Raw genomic sequence first — 13,265 nt, 5'->3', positions numbered from 1 at the left:
TCTTGCCTCAACTTGATGTGTCATGTTTTGTTGACTCCCATGGGAGACCTGCCCCTTTCCAAATGGAAATGGAGGAGACGTGGATGGAACACTAAGCAGAGGTGAGGGAAAGGAACAGAAGAACAGGAGATGGAGAAAACTGTGGTCAGTGTATAAAACAAATAAAAAATAAAACTTAAAAAAGAAACATGAAAAACAAAAACACAAAGCCTCTAATAACTAGCCCTAATGAAATATTGAGAGATAAAGGAACATATAAATGGAGTCTGTACACACATCCTCCTCAGTAGGCAGAACATGGTAGGGGCTAGGAAGAAAATAACAGCACTGACTACAAGAAAGCTATCAGACAAGTACTCCCATCTGTAAATGCACACAAATACTTGCATCATGTATAAGGTACAAACATCTAGAACAGAAAAACATCAAATGGCATGGTTTAAGCTCTATCATGGATCCTGTGACATTTTCCCCAGGGTAAAGATAGAGTTCCTATACAGATTGAATGTCTCTATTTAGGAGTTAATGGCAAATGATTTCATAGGCAGTTGAAAGATGAACAGAGTAAACCAAGCTCTAAGTCTGGATAGACAGTAAAAAAAAAAAAAGCCAAACAAAACAGAGACCATTAACCTAAGCAGAAGGCCCAGCATGGATTCTACACAGTTGCCCTGTAATACTGGGCATGATTAGTTCTAAGCAAATGATTTTGTACAAGTGATCCAAAGAACCTTCTGCCTCTAAAGTCTTAGTTGATGCAGGCCTACTGTTGCCTCCACAACCTTTCAGTTTCTCATAGGTAGGAGAAAGGTGCTTCAGCCATTGGCAATGAAACGTTCAGTCCTGAGCAAATAAAGGTATTGACACAGGATAGTAACTCCTGTATACATTGTTTGTCTGATAGCCAGGGCCCCTTGGATACCAGCAACTAGGCCTTGATCTGGACATTGAAGATACACAGTTATATGATCCCTCTCTTTAAGGTAGTAATTATCAACCTGCAGGTCACAACACATTTGACTATCTCCAAAATATTTAAACATTTATAATCACAAAATTACAGTTATGAAGTAGCAAAATTATAGTTACGAAGTAACAGTAGCAATAAAAATAATTTTATGTTTGAGGATCACAAGATGAATAAATGCATTAAAAGAGATGCAGCATTAAGGTTGAGAACCACTGTGTTAAGAAGTTCTCACTGCATGTCTCACTGCATAGCCATCTTGGGAAGAACATCCTAAAATTATAGGGCAACAGCTGGAAGCTGGAGACCACCAAAAAACCCCTCATATGTGAAAATAGATATTCTGAAACCCCAGCATGCACACCTGTACTATTCACCTGTATAGACCTTATCTTTCTTGCAAATCTATCCCTCAGGAAAACCCCACAACCTCTCATAAGCCAAGTGCTGAAAAGGCTTGCAAAACAAAATGAAAATGAAGGAAAGAATGAATATGGTATAGATGTTGAACCAGGCTGCCCATCTAACTGTATGTAGATCATCTCAGAATTTGTACTTTGATTCATAGAGGCTTTTAAAAAGAGAATATAAAATTAGTGGATATTGTTTTTAAACTGTTCTAGATCTGAGAATGAAGCACTTCATTATTCCATCAGGAACTGTGTTTCAAGAAATGCATGATATAGTTCCCAAATGACTAGGTCTTTAATGGACTGCTTTGTTCTAAGCATTACCCATTATATTGTTGATTCTGTGCTACCAAAGTCACTTGATGAATGGGTTTGACTCTGTATTAGTTTCATTTTTTTTTCTGTGATAAAATACCCTGAAAAAAAACCAGCTTAATGGAAAAAAAGGTTTATTTTGCCTCATAATTCCAGAGAGAAAGAATCCATCACCATGGGAAAGACATGGCAAAAAGTAGGGAAAGTGGCCAGAGTAAGGAAGTCTGTTCCCATTGTATCTTCACTCAACATAAAGAAAACAGCAAACAGGGCATTGTCATAAAATCTCAAAACATCCCCTATTTCCAGTGTCCTATTTCCTCCAGCAAGGCACAAGACTCTGCCTCTCAAAGGTTGCATAACCTTCCAAAAAGAGTGCTATAAGCTGAGGCCAAGAATTCAAACTTATCAGTCTAGCGTGCATTTATATTCATACTATAAAAGACATCATTTTAGTGAATGATTTACAAAGATAAATTCATGCTGAGGACTTTTGGCACCAAATCATATGATGTAGTATACATGAAATACAAGTCATGGGTATTTGCTTTTGAAGATGGAGAGTCCTTTCAAGTAACTGATAAAGATACAGGAAACATTTGGCTCCCTCTTTTCATAACCGTCCTAACAAGTATACTACTGAATCTTAAAGCAATAAATATCCTAAGTGTCTTAGGAATGACAAATTATGGTAAACACTACATCTTCAACTAGTCATAGAGATTACATCTCAAATCATATGTCTTGAGTCCTCCATTTATATAGAAAACATAGTACTGAAAATCTGAGAGATAGGTTGATATAGATCAATGTTTCAACTAGATGTCATAAATTATAAGAACATTCACTCTGTAACTGACAGTGCCAAGGATACTATGTATTCATATATTTATCATCTATCTTAAAAATATTGTACTTAGTACTGGTATACAGATACTGTATAAAACACTGAAATATAGTCCTAAACAAAGGTTAATGAAAAGAAGGTTATGAATTTGAAGGTGAGTGGGGAGAAATATATGGGAGGGCTTGGAGTGGGAAGGAAATAGACAAATATTGCAGTTATATTATAATCTCAGAATTTAAAAACATCCTGCCTTCATGTAGCTAGTAGATGAATGAATGAATGAAATCAAAACTTTAAAAAATCCAAATCCTCTGGGTGGAAGAAATGCCTCAAGAGTAAGAGTAGTTAGTGGCTATAGGTGGAATTTTCTGCCCTGCTCAGTTCCATAGTCATTCAGTCCCAAATAAACATGCAGAGGCTTATATTAATTATAAACTCTTTGGTCTCTTAGCTCAGGCTTATTAACTAGCTCTTACAACTTACATTAACCCATAATTCTTGTCTATGTTTAGCCACGTGGCTTGGTAACTTTTCTCAGTAAGGCATTCTCATCTTGCTTCCTCTGCATCTGGCTACTGACTGAGTCTCTGCCTTTCCTCTTCCCAGAATTCTCTTAGTCTGGTTTCCCCGCCTATATTTCCTGCCTGGTTACTGGCCAATCACCATTTTATTAAACCAATACAAGTGACAAATCTTTGAAGGATAGAAGAGCATTATCTCATAGCAAATGACTGTTACAAAATAAATAAATAAAAGAGTACTGGCTGCTCTTCCAACAACCAAATGGAGGTTTACAACTGTCTATAACTCCAGTTCTGGGAATTCAATGATCTCCATATGTACAAAGTACACACTGGGTACAGATACTTATACTCAAATGAAACACCTATACACATAAAAATAAATAAATCTTTTTAAAAATCCAAATCTTAGGGCTTAAAGTATGGCTCAGTAGTAGAGTGCTCACCTATAGCATAGAAGAACATGGTGCTCCGTCAGTGCTGGTTTTTTAAGTCCATACAGCATATAAGACTTAAGTTTGTCATGCTTAAGTCTTATAGTACTTCAAGTTTATCAGGTCAGTGAGACAGAGGATGTGCCCAAAGGAACTGCTAAAGGTCCTACTCTATTGTCATTCAGACTGAATACAGTAGACTAAGCAGCTAAAAGAAATCAAGGATGTGTGAGGAAAGGAAATGAACTTTACAAAATAAATAAATTTTAAAAATTAAATTTGAGCTTATAGATCATAGGGCAATGGTGATTTCTTCATCTGAACTTTATCAATGTTAGAACACTTGGTAGAAGTATTCCAACAGCAAGATTATATCTGAAGCCTGAAGTAAAATGATTATTTAGGACCACAACCTGCCCAGATTTGGAACTGATCAAACTAGGGAGACAGTGAATGAAGAAACAATAGGCACACTTATAGAAAAGCTGGGATCAGGTAGGGCATGGGCTTTGATGGAGATGTACCAGCATCCCAAAAGCTCAATACATTTATTATAGACAGCTGAACAATGGGGTGAGTTTATTATATCCAGGTAAATTTGGAGGCTGGCTATCTAGTTTCAATAGGGGAGTCCTTTGTAAAGGAGCAGTGTCAGGCAAAAGTCATACTGGAGGAAAATAACATGGTTGATATTTTCTGCAAACACTTTTAACAGAGAAATAAATGTAACATTTTCATAGTGTATCATATAAGACACAGGATGCTCAGTAAAGAAAAAGGCCTATTAGCAATCCTAATGAAGCTAAGTTGTCAAAAATAAAAAGACATGAAAATTGAAATGGGATTAGTTAGGAAGAGAAAGGGGATCATCAGGCATGGTAAAAGATCAAAAGAGAGAAATGAGTGTTGAATATAATCAAAACATACTATGTATAAGCATGAAAATATCAAAATGATGCCAAGCATTATGTATAATTAATGTATAGTAATAATAAAATTTTAAGTGAGCACTTATGATAGAAAGATATGTGTAAATTAGGTATATTGTACAATTTGTAGCATTTATCTCTATCTGTGGTTGGAAAATAGATAATTTACATTTTCCTTTCTTTGTTCTGTTATTTTCTAAATTTCTCACTTTTATTCCTAAGATGTTTCTAAGATGCTTGCGGTGCAGCTGCTAGCCCGGCAGAGACGGTTGTCGGTCCCTGCAAGATCCCCGGGCGGGATGCGACAAGCAAGTGGCTACAGATTCCCACCAGCGGGAGGGCACATGCCACGCGGGCGGTGGCGGCAGGTAACAGACACATAGACACAGAAAATAGCCATAATTATTTATTAAGGAGAGAGAGAGAGAGAGAGAGAGAGAGAGAGAGAGAGAGAGAGAGAGAGAGAGAAAGAGAGAGAGGAGGAAGAAGAAAAAGGAGGAGGAGGAGGAGGAAGAGGAGGAGGAGGAGGAGGAGAGAGGCAAAGCCCTTGTGTGTACACTGGGAGAAAACAGAAGGAGAGAGAGCGAGATGGCAGCGGAGGTCAGAGGTAAAAAAGGAGTGGCATGGCTAGGGCAGGGACTGAAAGAATAACATTTCCACATCTTGCTTTTAATAAAAAAGCAAATTAGACACCCCAGTTTGAAGGAATTGGGGCGGCGAATTCTCAAGACTGATTCCAGCTGATTGTGGGCATTGTCTTTTGTAGAAGGGGAACCCGACAGAAGGCTGGGTGCTGGTCGCATCCTGGCATGGCTGGTCTCTTTGCTTTTGACCAGTGTCTATGGCATGGGAATGTCTGGTGTCCCTGTTTAAGGTGGATTCCTTAACTCGGCTCCCTGGAACTCACGAGAACTCCTTGGGTTTGTGAAAACAGAAGTTTTAGACATATAATGACTGTGGCATAAGAGATAAATCTGATTTGAAATTTGTTTGGTGAGGTCATCTGGCAAAACCTCAACCTGACAAAACCTCTCAGCTGTCAAACTGTCAGAGATCTTTGAGAGGATAAGATTTTACTTGAGTTACTGATTAAAAAATGATGGAGAACTTACTTGGTTGGCACCCAGAGCTACTCTTTTTGGATCCTCCATGGTCGATGAAGGTTACTGTCTTCTTTGGAGGGAGCAGAGAGCTGCTGTTAGGAACCAACCTGTCTCTTTTTTGTTGTTGTTGTTGTTGTGAAAAGTTTTTAATAATTAAATATTTAAATATCACATTCCCCAGATCTCTGAGCAGTTCAGGGCTGGATTAAATATAGTTGTAGCATACTGGTTCTTAGCAGGTAAGATTCACACTCGTAAAAGGGCAGAAAGAAGAAACTGCTCGCAATGGAAGGTCAATGTCAGAACTGACAATGGTAGCGAACAACTTAAGGGACTTAAAAGCACATACCAGTTTAAAATATGAGACTCATGTTTTGTAGTCTGAAATAAGATATAATAAACAATTATTATACATAGAAAGAGTGAACAAGAATTGGGCAACGTGGACGCCTCTGATGGGCCCTATCAAAGGCATACCATTGCTCAAAACACATGTAACAGAGTTAACATGAGGAGTTCAGTGAAAACCGGGTGAAGAGGCAGGGTGAAACCGGGAGTAAAACCGTAAAACTGTGAGTAAAACCGGGAGAGTGTGGTCACATGGCCTGGCTCTCAGCCAAGATGGCGAAAAGAGTCACCTGACCCACCTGGCCCTCAGCCAAGATGGCGACCGCCACCCGTGTTGTGGAAAAAAGTTTTTCTTTTGTTGTAGAGCCACCATGACATAACAGAAGCTGCAGCGCAGAGGGGCAAAAGGCTGGAACTGAAAAAAAAAAAAAACAGCCATTTATAGTTTTCCTCTAAGTTATATTGGGTTGAACAGAGGCAGATAAGTGTAAGCATGAAGCCGGAGTGATAGGTCTGGACGGCTTGATACCCATGGCCAAAACCGCAGAAAAACACTCGCAAAAAGGCACCTGAGGCCGTGAAGGCAAGGTGCAGTTGGAATCGACCACCGTAGGTCCTATAAGCAGGCGTCTGAGCTTACAGGGGACAGTGGTATGGCCTAACTGAATAGGCCCCTGCCTCCGACCGGAGGCCGGGCAGGGGGGAAACAATTGGCCTGCCCGCACCATAGCGAGCTGTGCTCACACCGTAGTAAGCTATACCAAGAGGACAGAAAAGAACAGAAAGGAGAACTGGAAGCCCGGGGCTTCCAGGCGTGAGTGAGATGAGGGGCTGGCTAAGCCTAGCTAGCCCTTTGAGGCGGGTATAGCCACGGATGGAAAGCCAGGAGTGAATGCTAGCAAAAGGAACAACCAGGGAAGTTCCTCCTAACCCCAGACAGCACCCGAGATTTCCGGGAGCTCAACAGAAATCTCTGGGCTAAAAGGGGGTGGTTAAGCTAGCCGAAGAAGATTTAAGAGGATTCGTAAAGCCGTGCCCAGGCGAACCATGCCTCGGGAGGCAGAGGGCAGAGCTCTGGGCAGCACCAGCTGAAGCTCCGGCCCCTGATGGCGGGGTGGGCGGTCTCTCCAGCAGGCTGCCAGGACGTTGTAGGTTACTAGCGGCAAGCGGGGGATGCATGGCAGGCATCCACACAACTCTGGCAAAGGGAGGCAACCAAAGCAGAGCGGGGAGACACTCACCCATTGAAGCACCGATTGAAGCAATTAGGGAAGCCGGTGAAGTGGAAAAGAACCTGGTTCGGGAGTCACGTGGCACCAGTTTTATTCCTAAAATGTTTCTAAGATGTTTGTGGCACAGCTGCTAGCCCGGCAGAGACGGTTCTGGGTCCCTGCAAGATCCAGGTGGCATCCAGTTTTGCCAGCACAATTTGTTGAAGATGCTCTCTTTTTTCCATTGTATACTTTTAGCTCCTTTATCAAAAATCAGGTGTTCATAGGTTTGTGGGTTAAAGTCCGGGTCTTCTATTCGATTCCATTAGTCAACGTCTCTGTTTTTATGCTAATACCAAACTGTTTTTAATACTGTAGCTCTGTAATAGAGTTTGAAGTCAGGGATGGTAATGCCTCCAGCCGATCCTTTATTGTATAAGATTGTTTTGGCTATTCTGGGTTTTTTGTTTTTGCATATAAAGTTGATTATTGTCTTCTCCAGATCTGTGAAGAATTTTGATGGGATTTTGATGGGGATTGCATTGAATCTATAGATTGCTTTTGGTAGAATTGCCATTTTTACTATGTTGATCCTCCCAATCCAAAAGCAAGGGAGATTCTTCCATTTTCTGGTGTCCTCTTCAATTTCTTTCTTCAAAGACTTAAAATTCTTGTCAAATAGATCTTTCACTTCCTTGGTCAGAGTAACCCCGAGATATTTTATGCTATTTGTGGCTATCGTGAAAGATGATGCTTCTCTGATTTCCCTCTCTGCTTCCTTATCCTTAGTGTATAGGAAGGTCCAAATCAGGAGCAGAAGGAGAGAGAGCATGAGCAAGGAACTCAGGACCACGAGGGGTGCACCCACACACTGAGACAATGGGGATGTTCTTGCGGGAACTCACCAAGGCCAGCTGGCCTGGGTCTGAAAAAGCATGGGATAAAACCGGACTCGCTGAACATAGCGGACAATGAGGACTACTGAGAACTCAAGAACAATGGCAATGGGTTTTTGATCCTACTGCATGTATTGGCTTTGTGGGAGCCTAGGCAGTTTGGATGCTCACCTTACTAGACCTGGATGGAGGTGGGGGGTCCTTGGACTTCCCACAGGGCAGGGAACCCTGACTGCTCTTAGGGCAGACGAGGGAGGGGGAGTTGATTGGGGGAGGGGGGGAAATGGGAGGCGGTGGCGGGGGGTGAGGCAGAAATCTTTAACAAATAAATAAATTGATTAATTAAAAAAAAAAAGATCCCCGGGTGAGCTGGTGGAGCCCGACATGTGACAAACAAGCGGCTACAGTTTCCCACCAGCAGGAGGGCATGTGCCACGTGGGCGGTGGTAGCGGGTAACAGACACATAGACACAAAAAAATAGCCATAAGTATTTATTAAGGAGAGAGAGAAAGGGAGAAAGGGAGAGAGAGAGAGAGAGAGAGAGAGAGAGAGAGAGAGAGAGAGAGAAGGAGGAGAGAGGCAAAGCTCCGTGTGTACACCGGGAGAGAACAGAAGGAGAGAGAGAGAGAGATGGCGGCGGAGGTCAGAGGTAAAAAAGGAGTGGGCGTGGCTAGGGCAGGGACCAAAAGAATAACACCCATATTCCCTAATATTGTTTATAAATGTTTGTTTACATTTAAAGGAGGATATGCTATAGATATGAATAATTAGCATTGGTATGGATCTTGATTTACTGATACAAATTTAAGGTCAATTTTGTTAAACTGTGTATATGTATATTTCTGCTCTTGATTCAGGTATTGTGTTTGTGTACCTCATTAAAAATGAAATGTATAATTAAGAAATACAAGTGAATAGTCATCTATAATAGTCAAGCTTGTAGTCATGTTAGTTAGGTTTTCTAGATATATAGAGATATATTTCAGTTATATAGGTATTCTTCATATCTTTCAGAGACCTTCAGAAAATGGCATTTAAAATGTTTTAAGAACTTACAACTTTTCATGACAACGAGACACATCTGCTCCTGGAAGCACCAATAACTTCAATAGGAAGACAGGCACCAAAGAGGCTCCTTATGGCATATACTAGTTATCCCAGCCAGCGGGATACAAACGGTGGTCCCTGATAAACCTAGGGGAGAGGAATGAAAGGACAAGAGACACGATAAATAACGGCAAGACAGGATTTCTGATCAAGCCGTCTAGTTTATTATTTCCTCAGAAGCTGTTATATAGCAAATGGGCAAAAGGGGGGGGAGGTGTCAGGGTGGAGGGCAGTGTGTCAGGAAACTCTGGTCTGCTGGAATTCAGGTCTGGAGACATCCCTAGCTGATAAGTAAATACTGAGGGTCTGTGATTGTTGACTAACAAAGGAAAATGCTAATAGATTCCAGAGCCTGGTGCATGAAGGTCTCTGCTAGGAGATAAGATGCCAGGTTGATTTCCTAGACTCTGCAGAGGGGATAGAGGTAAATATTTTTCTTAATCTGTGAGCTTAAGATGGCTGTAAACAAAATGCTCAAAGACCCCCAGTGCTGGGGAGACTCTCACTCAAGTCTTGGGATAACATGACCCCCCAGTAACTCACGAGAGACTGTCCTTGCTGCAATCACAGGAGGCTTTAATTGATGAGATGAGATGGGAACCAGTGCACTGGGGCCGAGACTCATAACCCACGCAGGGGGAGAGTTCAACCCCGAGTGACCAGGAGAACCAATTTTTAAGGGAAAAAAAACACAGCCCAGTGATCCGGAATTGGCAGGAAGTGTGTCACAGAAAAATCTGAAAATACCAGTGAAGATCACAAGGGGGCAACTCCCTGCCTCTCAGGACCACTCCCAAGGTCATAATCAGCTAGTTCCTAAAACACAGTACAATGACAATCACAAGGGGGAAACTCCCTGTTTCTCAAGATTATTCTCAAGATTACAACCTAACTTTATCTTCAGCTAGTACCTGAAACAGTCACTAACCGGCTAATCCTAGATTTTTGATTCTTCTCTTCCTGCTTGGATTTTTGGCTATTTTCTTCCTGCTGGGGGTGGGGGGGTGGGGAACCTGAATTTATCCAGGGCTTTCTTTAGGGATACTCGAAGTTATCCAGGTCTTTCAATGCAGATCTCAAAATACAGGTCTTTGCTTCTGGCAACTAGTCATTTGGGCAAGAAACTGTTCTTGCCTGGACTGTTTGATATTATGCTGTATGAACTAGACATGCATGACCCATAGAGAAATGACTGCTGAACTTGCCTAAAGGTTAAACAATCCTTCAGGGTTGAGTCTGCCAGACATTCTGCAGGACACAGAAGAAAGTTACTGACAAACTCCTAATATAGACAGAATTGTCTTTGAAATTTCCTGCTTCATGAAAAAGTCTGATAGATACTATGGACCAGTAGGCTGAAGATGGGTGCCTCAATGGTACAGAAGAACTTTGGTTGACTCTCCAGGCAGTGAGATATCTCTGCCAATTCTAGAGTTTTTGAAGTTGCTTACAATGCACTTCCTGTTAATGTAGGTAATATCATATCTATCTTTGATGGAGTTGAAAAATAGATAGTTATAGTTTTCCTTAGTTATGATAAAAGATGAAGTAAATATAAATATTGTAACTGCAGTTCTTACTTGATACCTGTTTTGTTATATGTAATTTTTCTGTGTTAAAATGAAAACCTTCCTTTTTATTTAAACAGAAAATGGGAGGTGCTGTGTGATTCCCCTCTGTATGCTGTGATTACCATCGATTAGTAAAGAACTGCTTTGAGCCTATAGCAGACCAGGGCAGAACAGAGCTGTGTGGGTGAAACTAAACTGAATCCTGTGAGAAAGAAGGTGGGGTGAGAGAGAAGCCATGTAGCCCCGCGGGAGACAGACACCAGAACTTTACCAGGTAAGCCACAGCCTCGTGACAATACATATATTAATGTAGATGGGTTAATTTAAGATATGATTTAGCCAGAAATATGCTTAAGCTATTTACCATACAGTATTGCAAATGATATGTTTTCTGTGTGATTATTTTGGGGTTGAGCAGTAGGGAACAAACAAATGGACTCCTACAACAAATGGGCTCCCATGTAGACATTATAAATTTAATCTTTACATTATTAGGCAAACATCTATATTCAAATACATAGACATATAAATAGCACAAAAGAAAGTATGTGCACAGCTGGGGAAGTGCTAATAGCAAATATATCTTAAATTGCTTAACAACTCATGGTTACTTAGTAAAGCACATTCAACAGAAGACAAAATAGTCACAAAGGCTCCTGGCTCAAAGATAATTATAATAAATGTTCTATGGTAACGACTGAGGTGATAATATTATATTAGAATGGAAATGATAATCAAGAAAGAACACTCAAAGAACCTTTGAGTACAGATGTCCAGTGGTCCTCAGAAAGAAGCCCAGTGAATACATCCTTGCATAACAGGATAAAGCCCAACACTCTATAAAGAACAACAATACCCCACTCAGTCTAATCTTAGAAGTTCAAGTTTTCATACACATTTATTGTATTGCCACAAAATAAAAGGGAACAAGTTATATAGGTGATGGCTAAAGACGGATATAGATGACAAATACAGACAATAAATAGATAAATTATTACTAGAATTTTCCAAACTTATTGAAAACAATAAATATATAATCTGAAGCACACCCAAAATAGACTAACCACATAAAAACATACCACTACATATCATAACCAAAGTTCATAAAACACAGAAATGAGAAGAACATCTCAAAAGACATTATACTCAGAAGAAAAGACAATGAGGTAAGCTAGAAAGTTTGCATGTAAATTTAACACAGATTAAAATAATTTGAGAAGAGGGAATATCAATTGAGAAAATGGAGCCACCAGATTGTCCTGTGGGCAAATCTGTGGGATATTTTCTTGACTAATGATTGATATGGTCCAAACTAAGGAAGTATAAAAAAGTTAGATGGAAGCCCTCTATTTTATAAGCTGGTTTAAAATTATAGCTAAAATAAAAATAAACAGACAGAAGTATACTTTACGGGTATAAAATGATGTTCTAAGAGATGCTGTTATTAAACAAAAATCTCCTTAACAAGTGTCAGGTTTATCCCTATTAGTGATGGTCAAGAAGACCCCAGAGGCCCTCAAAATAATAAAGGAAATTGTTATTACTTTTAAGTGCTCACCAGAACTAGATGATAAAACCAGGAACCTTTCTCCATACTGGATAGCTTTCTTTGTGCAAGATGGTGCTATGTGGGCTAGAAAGGGAGAATATACATCAATACAATAGTCTATCTAGCAGTAAACCCTATGTGCTACACAATACCAATGTGCAAGGAAACATGTGCCCACTAATACAACAGTGGCATGACTGTTTTAATGGAAACTAATTCCTTCTGATTGGACTTTAGGTCTACTCCATAGGAGAAAAATTACATATTGTAAACATAATCAAAAACTCAAGGCTGGGGAGATCAAAATCCTGAGGGAGGACTTACCACTGTTGTTTTGCTAAATGGATATGCTGTTAAACTGCTTTCTAAAAGTTTATGAGATTATAGCTATAGATCAGTGCTGCTCTCAACACAGGTCAGAGAAGCATCTTTTTTGCAGTAGGTAGTAGTTAATGCAGAGACTCAAAACTGATCAAAGTGCCAAAACAAAGTGACTATAAAGTGCTCAGCCATAAATAGGATATCGATATCACCCTCTCCAAGGCTCATAGATTATCATAGAAAAGGAGCAACAAGGAATGAATCATAAGGAAGACTAGTATGAAATGCTATCTTCTGGACATGATATAGACATTGCACTGATGAATTCATAGCAGTTATGATTATCTTCACAAACTGGAGCATATCAACATTAATGCAGTGGTTTGAAAGAAAATGCCTCCCAAAGGGAGAGGCACTATTAGGAGGTATGGCCTTTTGAAGTAATTGTGGTCTTCTTGGAGGAAGTATGTCACTATGGAGATTGACTTTGAGGTCTCATCCATGCTCAGGCCATACCCAGTATCTCAGACCACTACTTCCTGTTGCCTGCCTATCAAGATGTAGGACTATCATCTACTTCTTCAACACCATGTCTGCCTACACACCACCATGTTACACTATGATGATAATGGACCAAACCTCTGAAAATGTAAGCAAGCCCAATTAAATGTTTTTCCTTTATAAGAGTTGCTGTGGTCATGGTGTCTCTTCACAGCAATAGAAACCCAAAGACAA

General features: G+C 40.2%; 1 protein-coding gene across 2 annotated transcripts in view; it reads right to left on the bottom strand.

Annotated features, from left to right (window-relative positions):
* Ids (iduronate 2-sulfatase) overlaps positions 1-13,265 on the bottom strand; it is a 204,976-nt gene that overhangs the window by 37,173 nt on the left and 154,538 nt on the right. Inside the window, exon 10 of one of the 2 annotated variants that reach the window (XM_057760041.1) lies at positions 9,073-9,176. The exons of the other annotated variant lie outside the window; for it this stretch is intronic. Within the exon in view, the coding sequence (XP_057616024.1) occupies positions 9,088-9,176 (89 nt within the window). The 3' untranslated portion in view covers positions 9,073-9,087. Of the gene's footprint in view, positions 1-9,072; positions 9,177-13,265 lie in introns of those variants that run through there. 2 annotated transcript variants of the gene reach the window in all.

The sequence above is a fragment of the Chionomys nivalis genome, chromosome X (assembly GCF_950005125.1).
Source record: "Chionomys nivalis chromosome X, mChiNiv1.1, whole genome shotgun sequence".
Taxonomy (NCBI): domain Eukaryota; kingdom Metazoa; phylum Chordata; class Mammalia; order Rodentia; family Cricetidae; genus Chionomys; species Chionomys nivalis.
The sequence above is the reverse complement of the archived record's forward strand: the minus strand, read 5'-3'. Positions and strand labels throughout refer to the sequence as shown.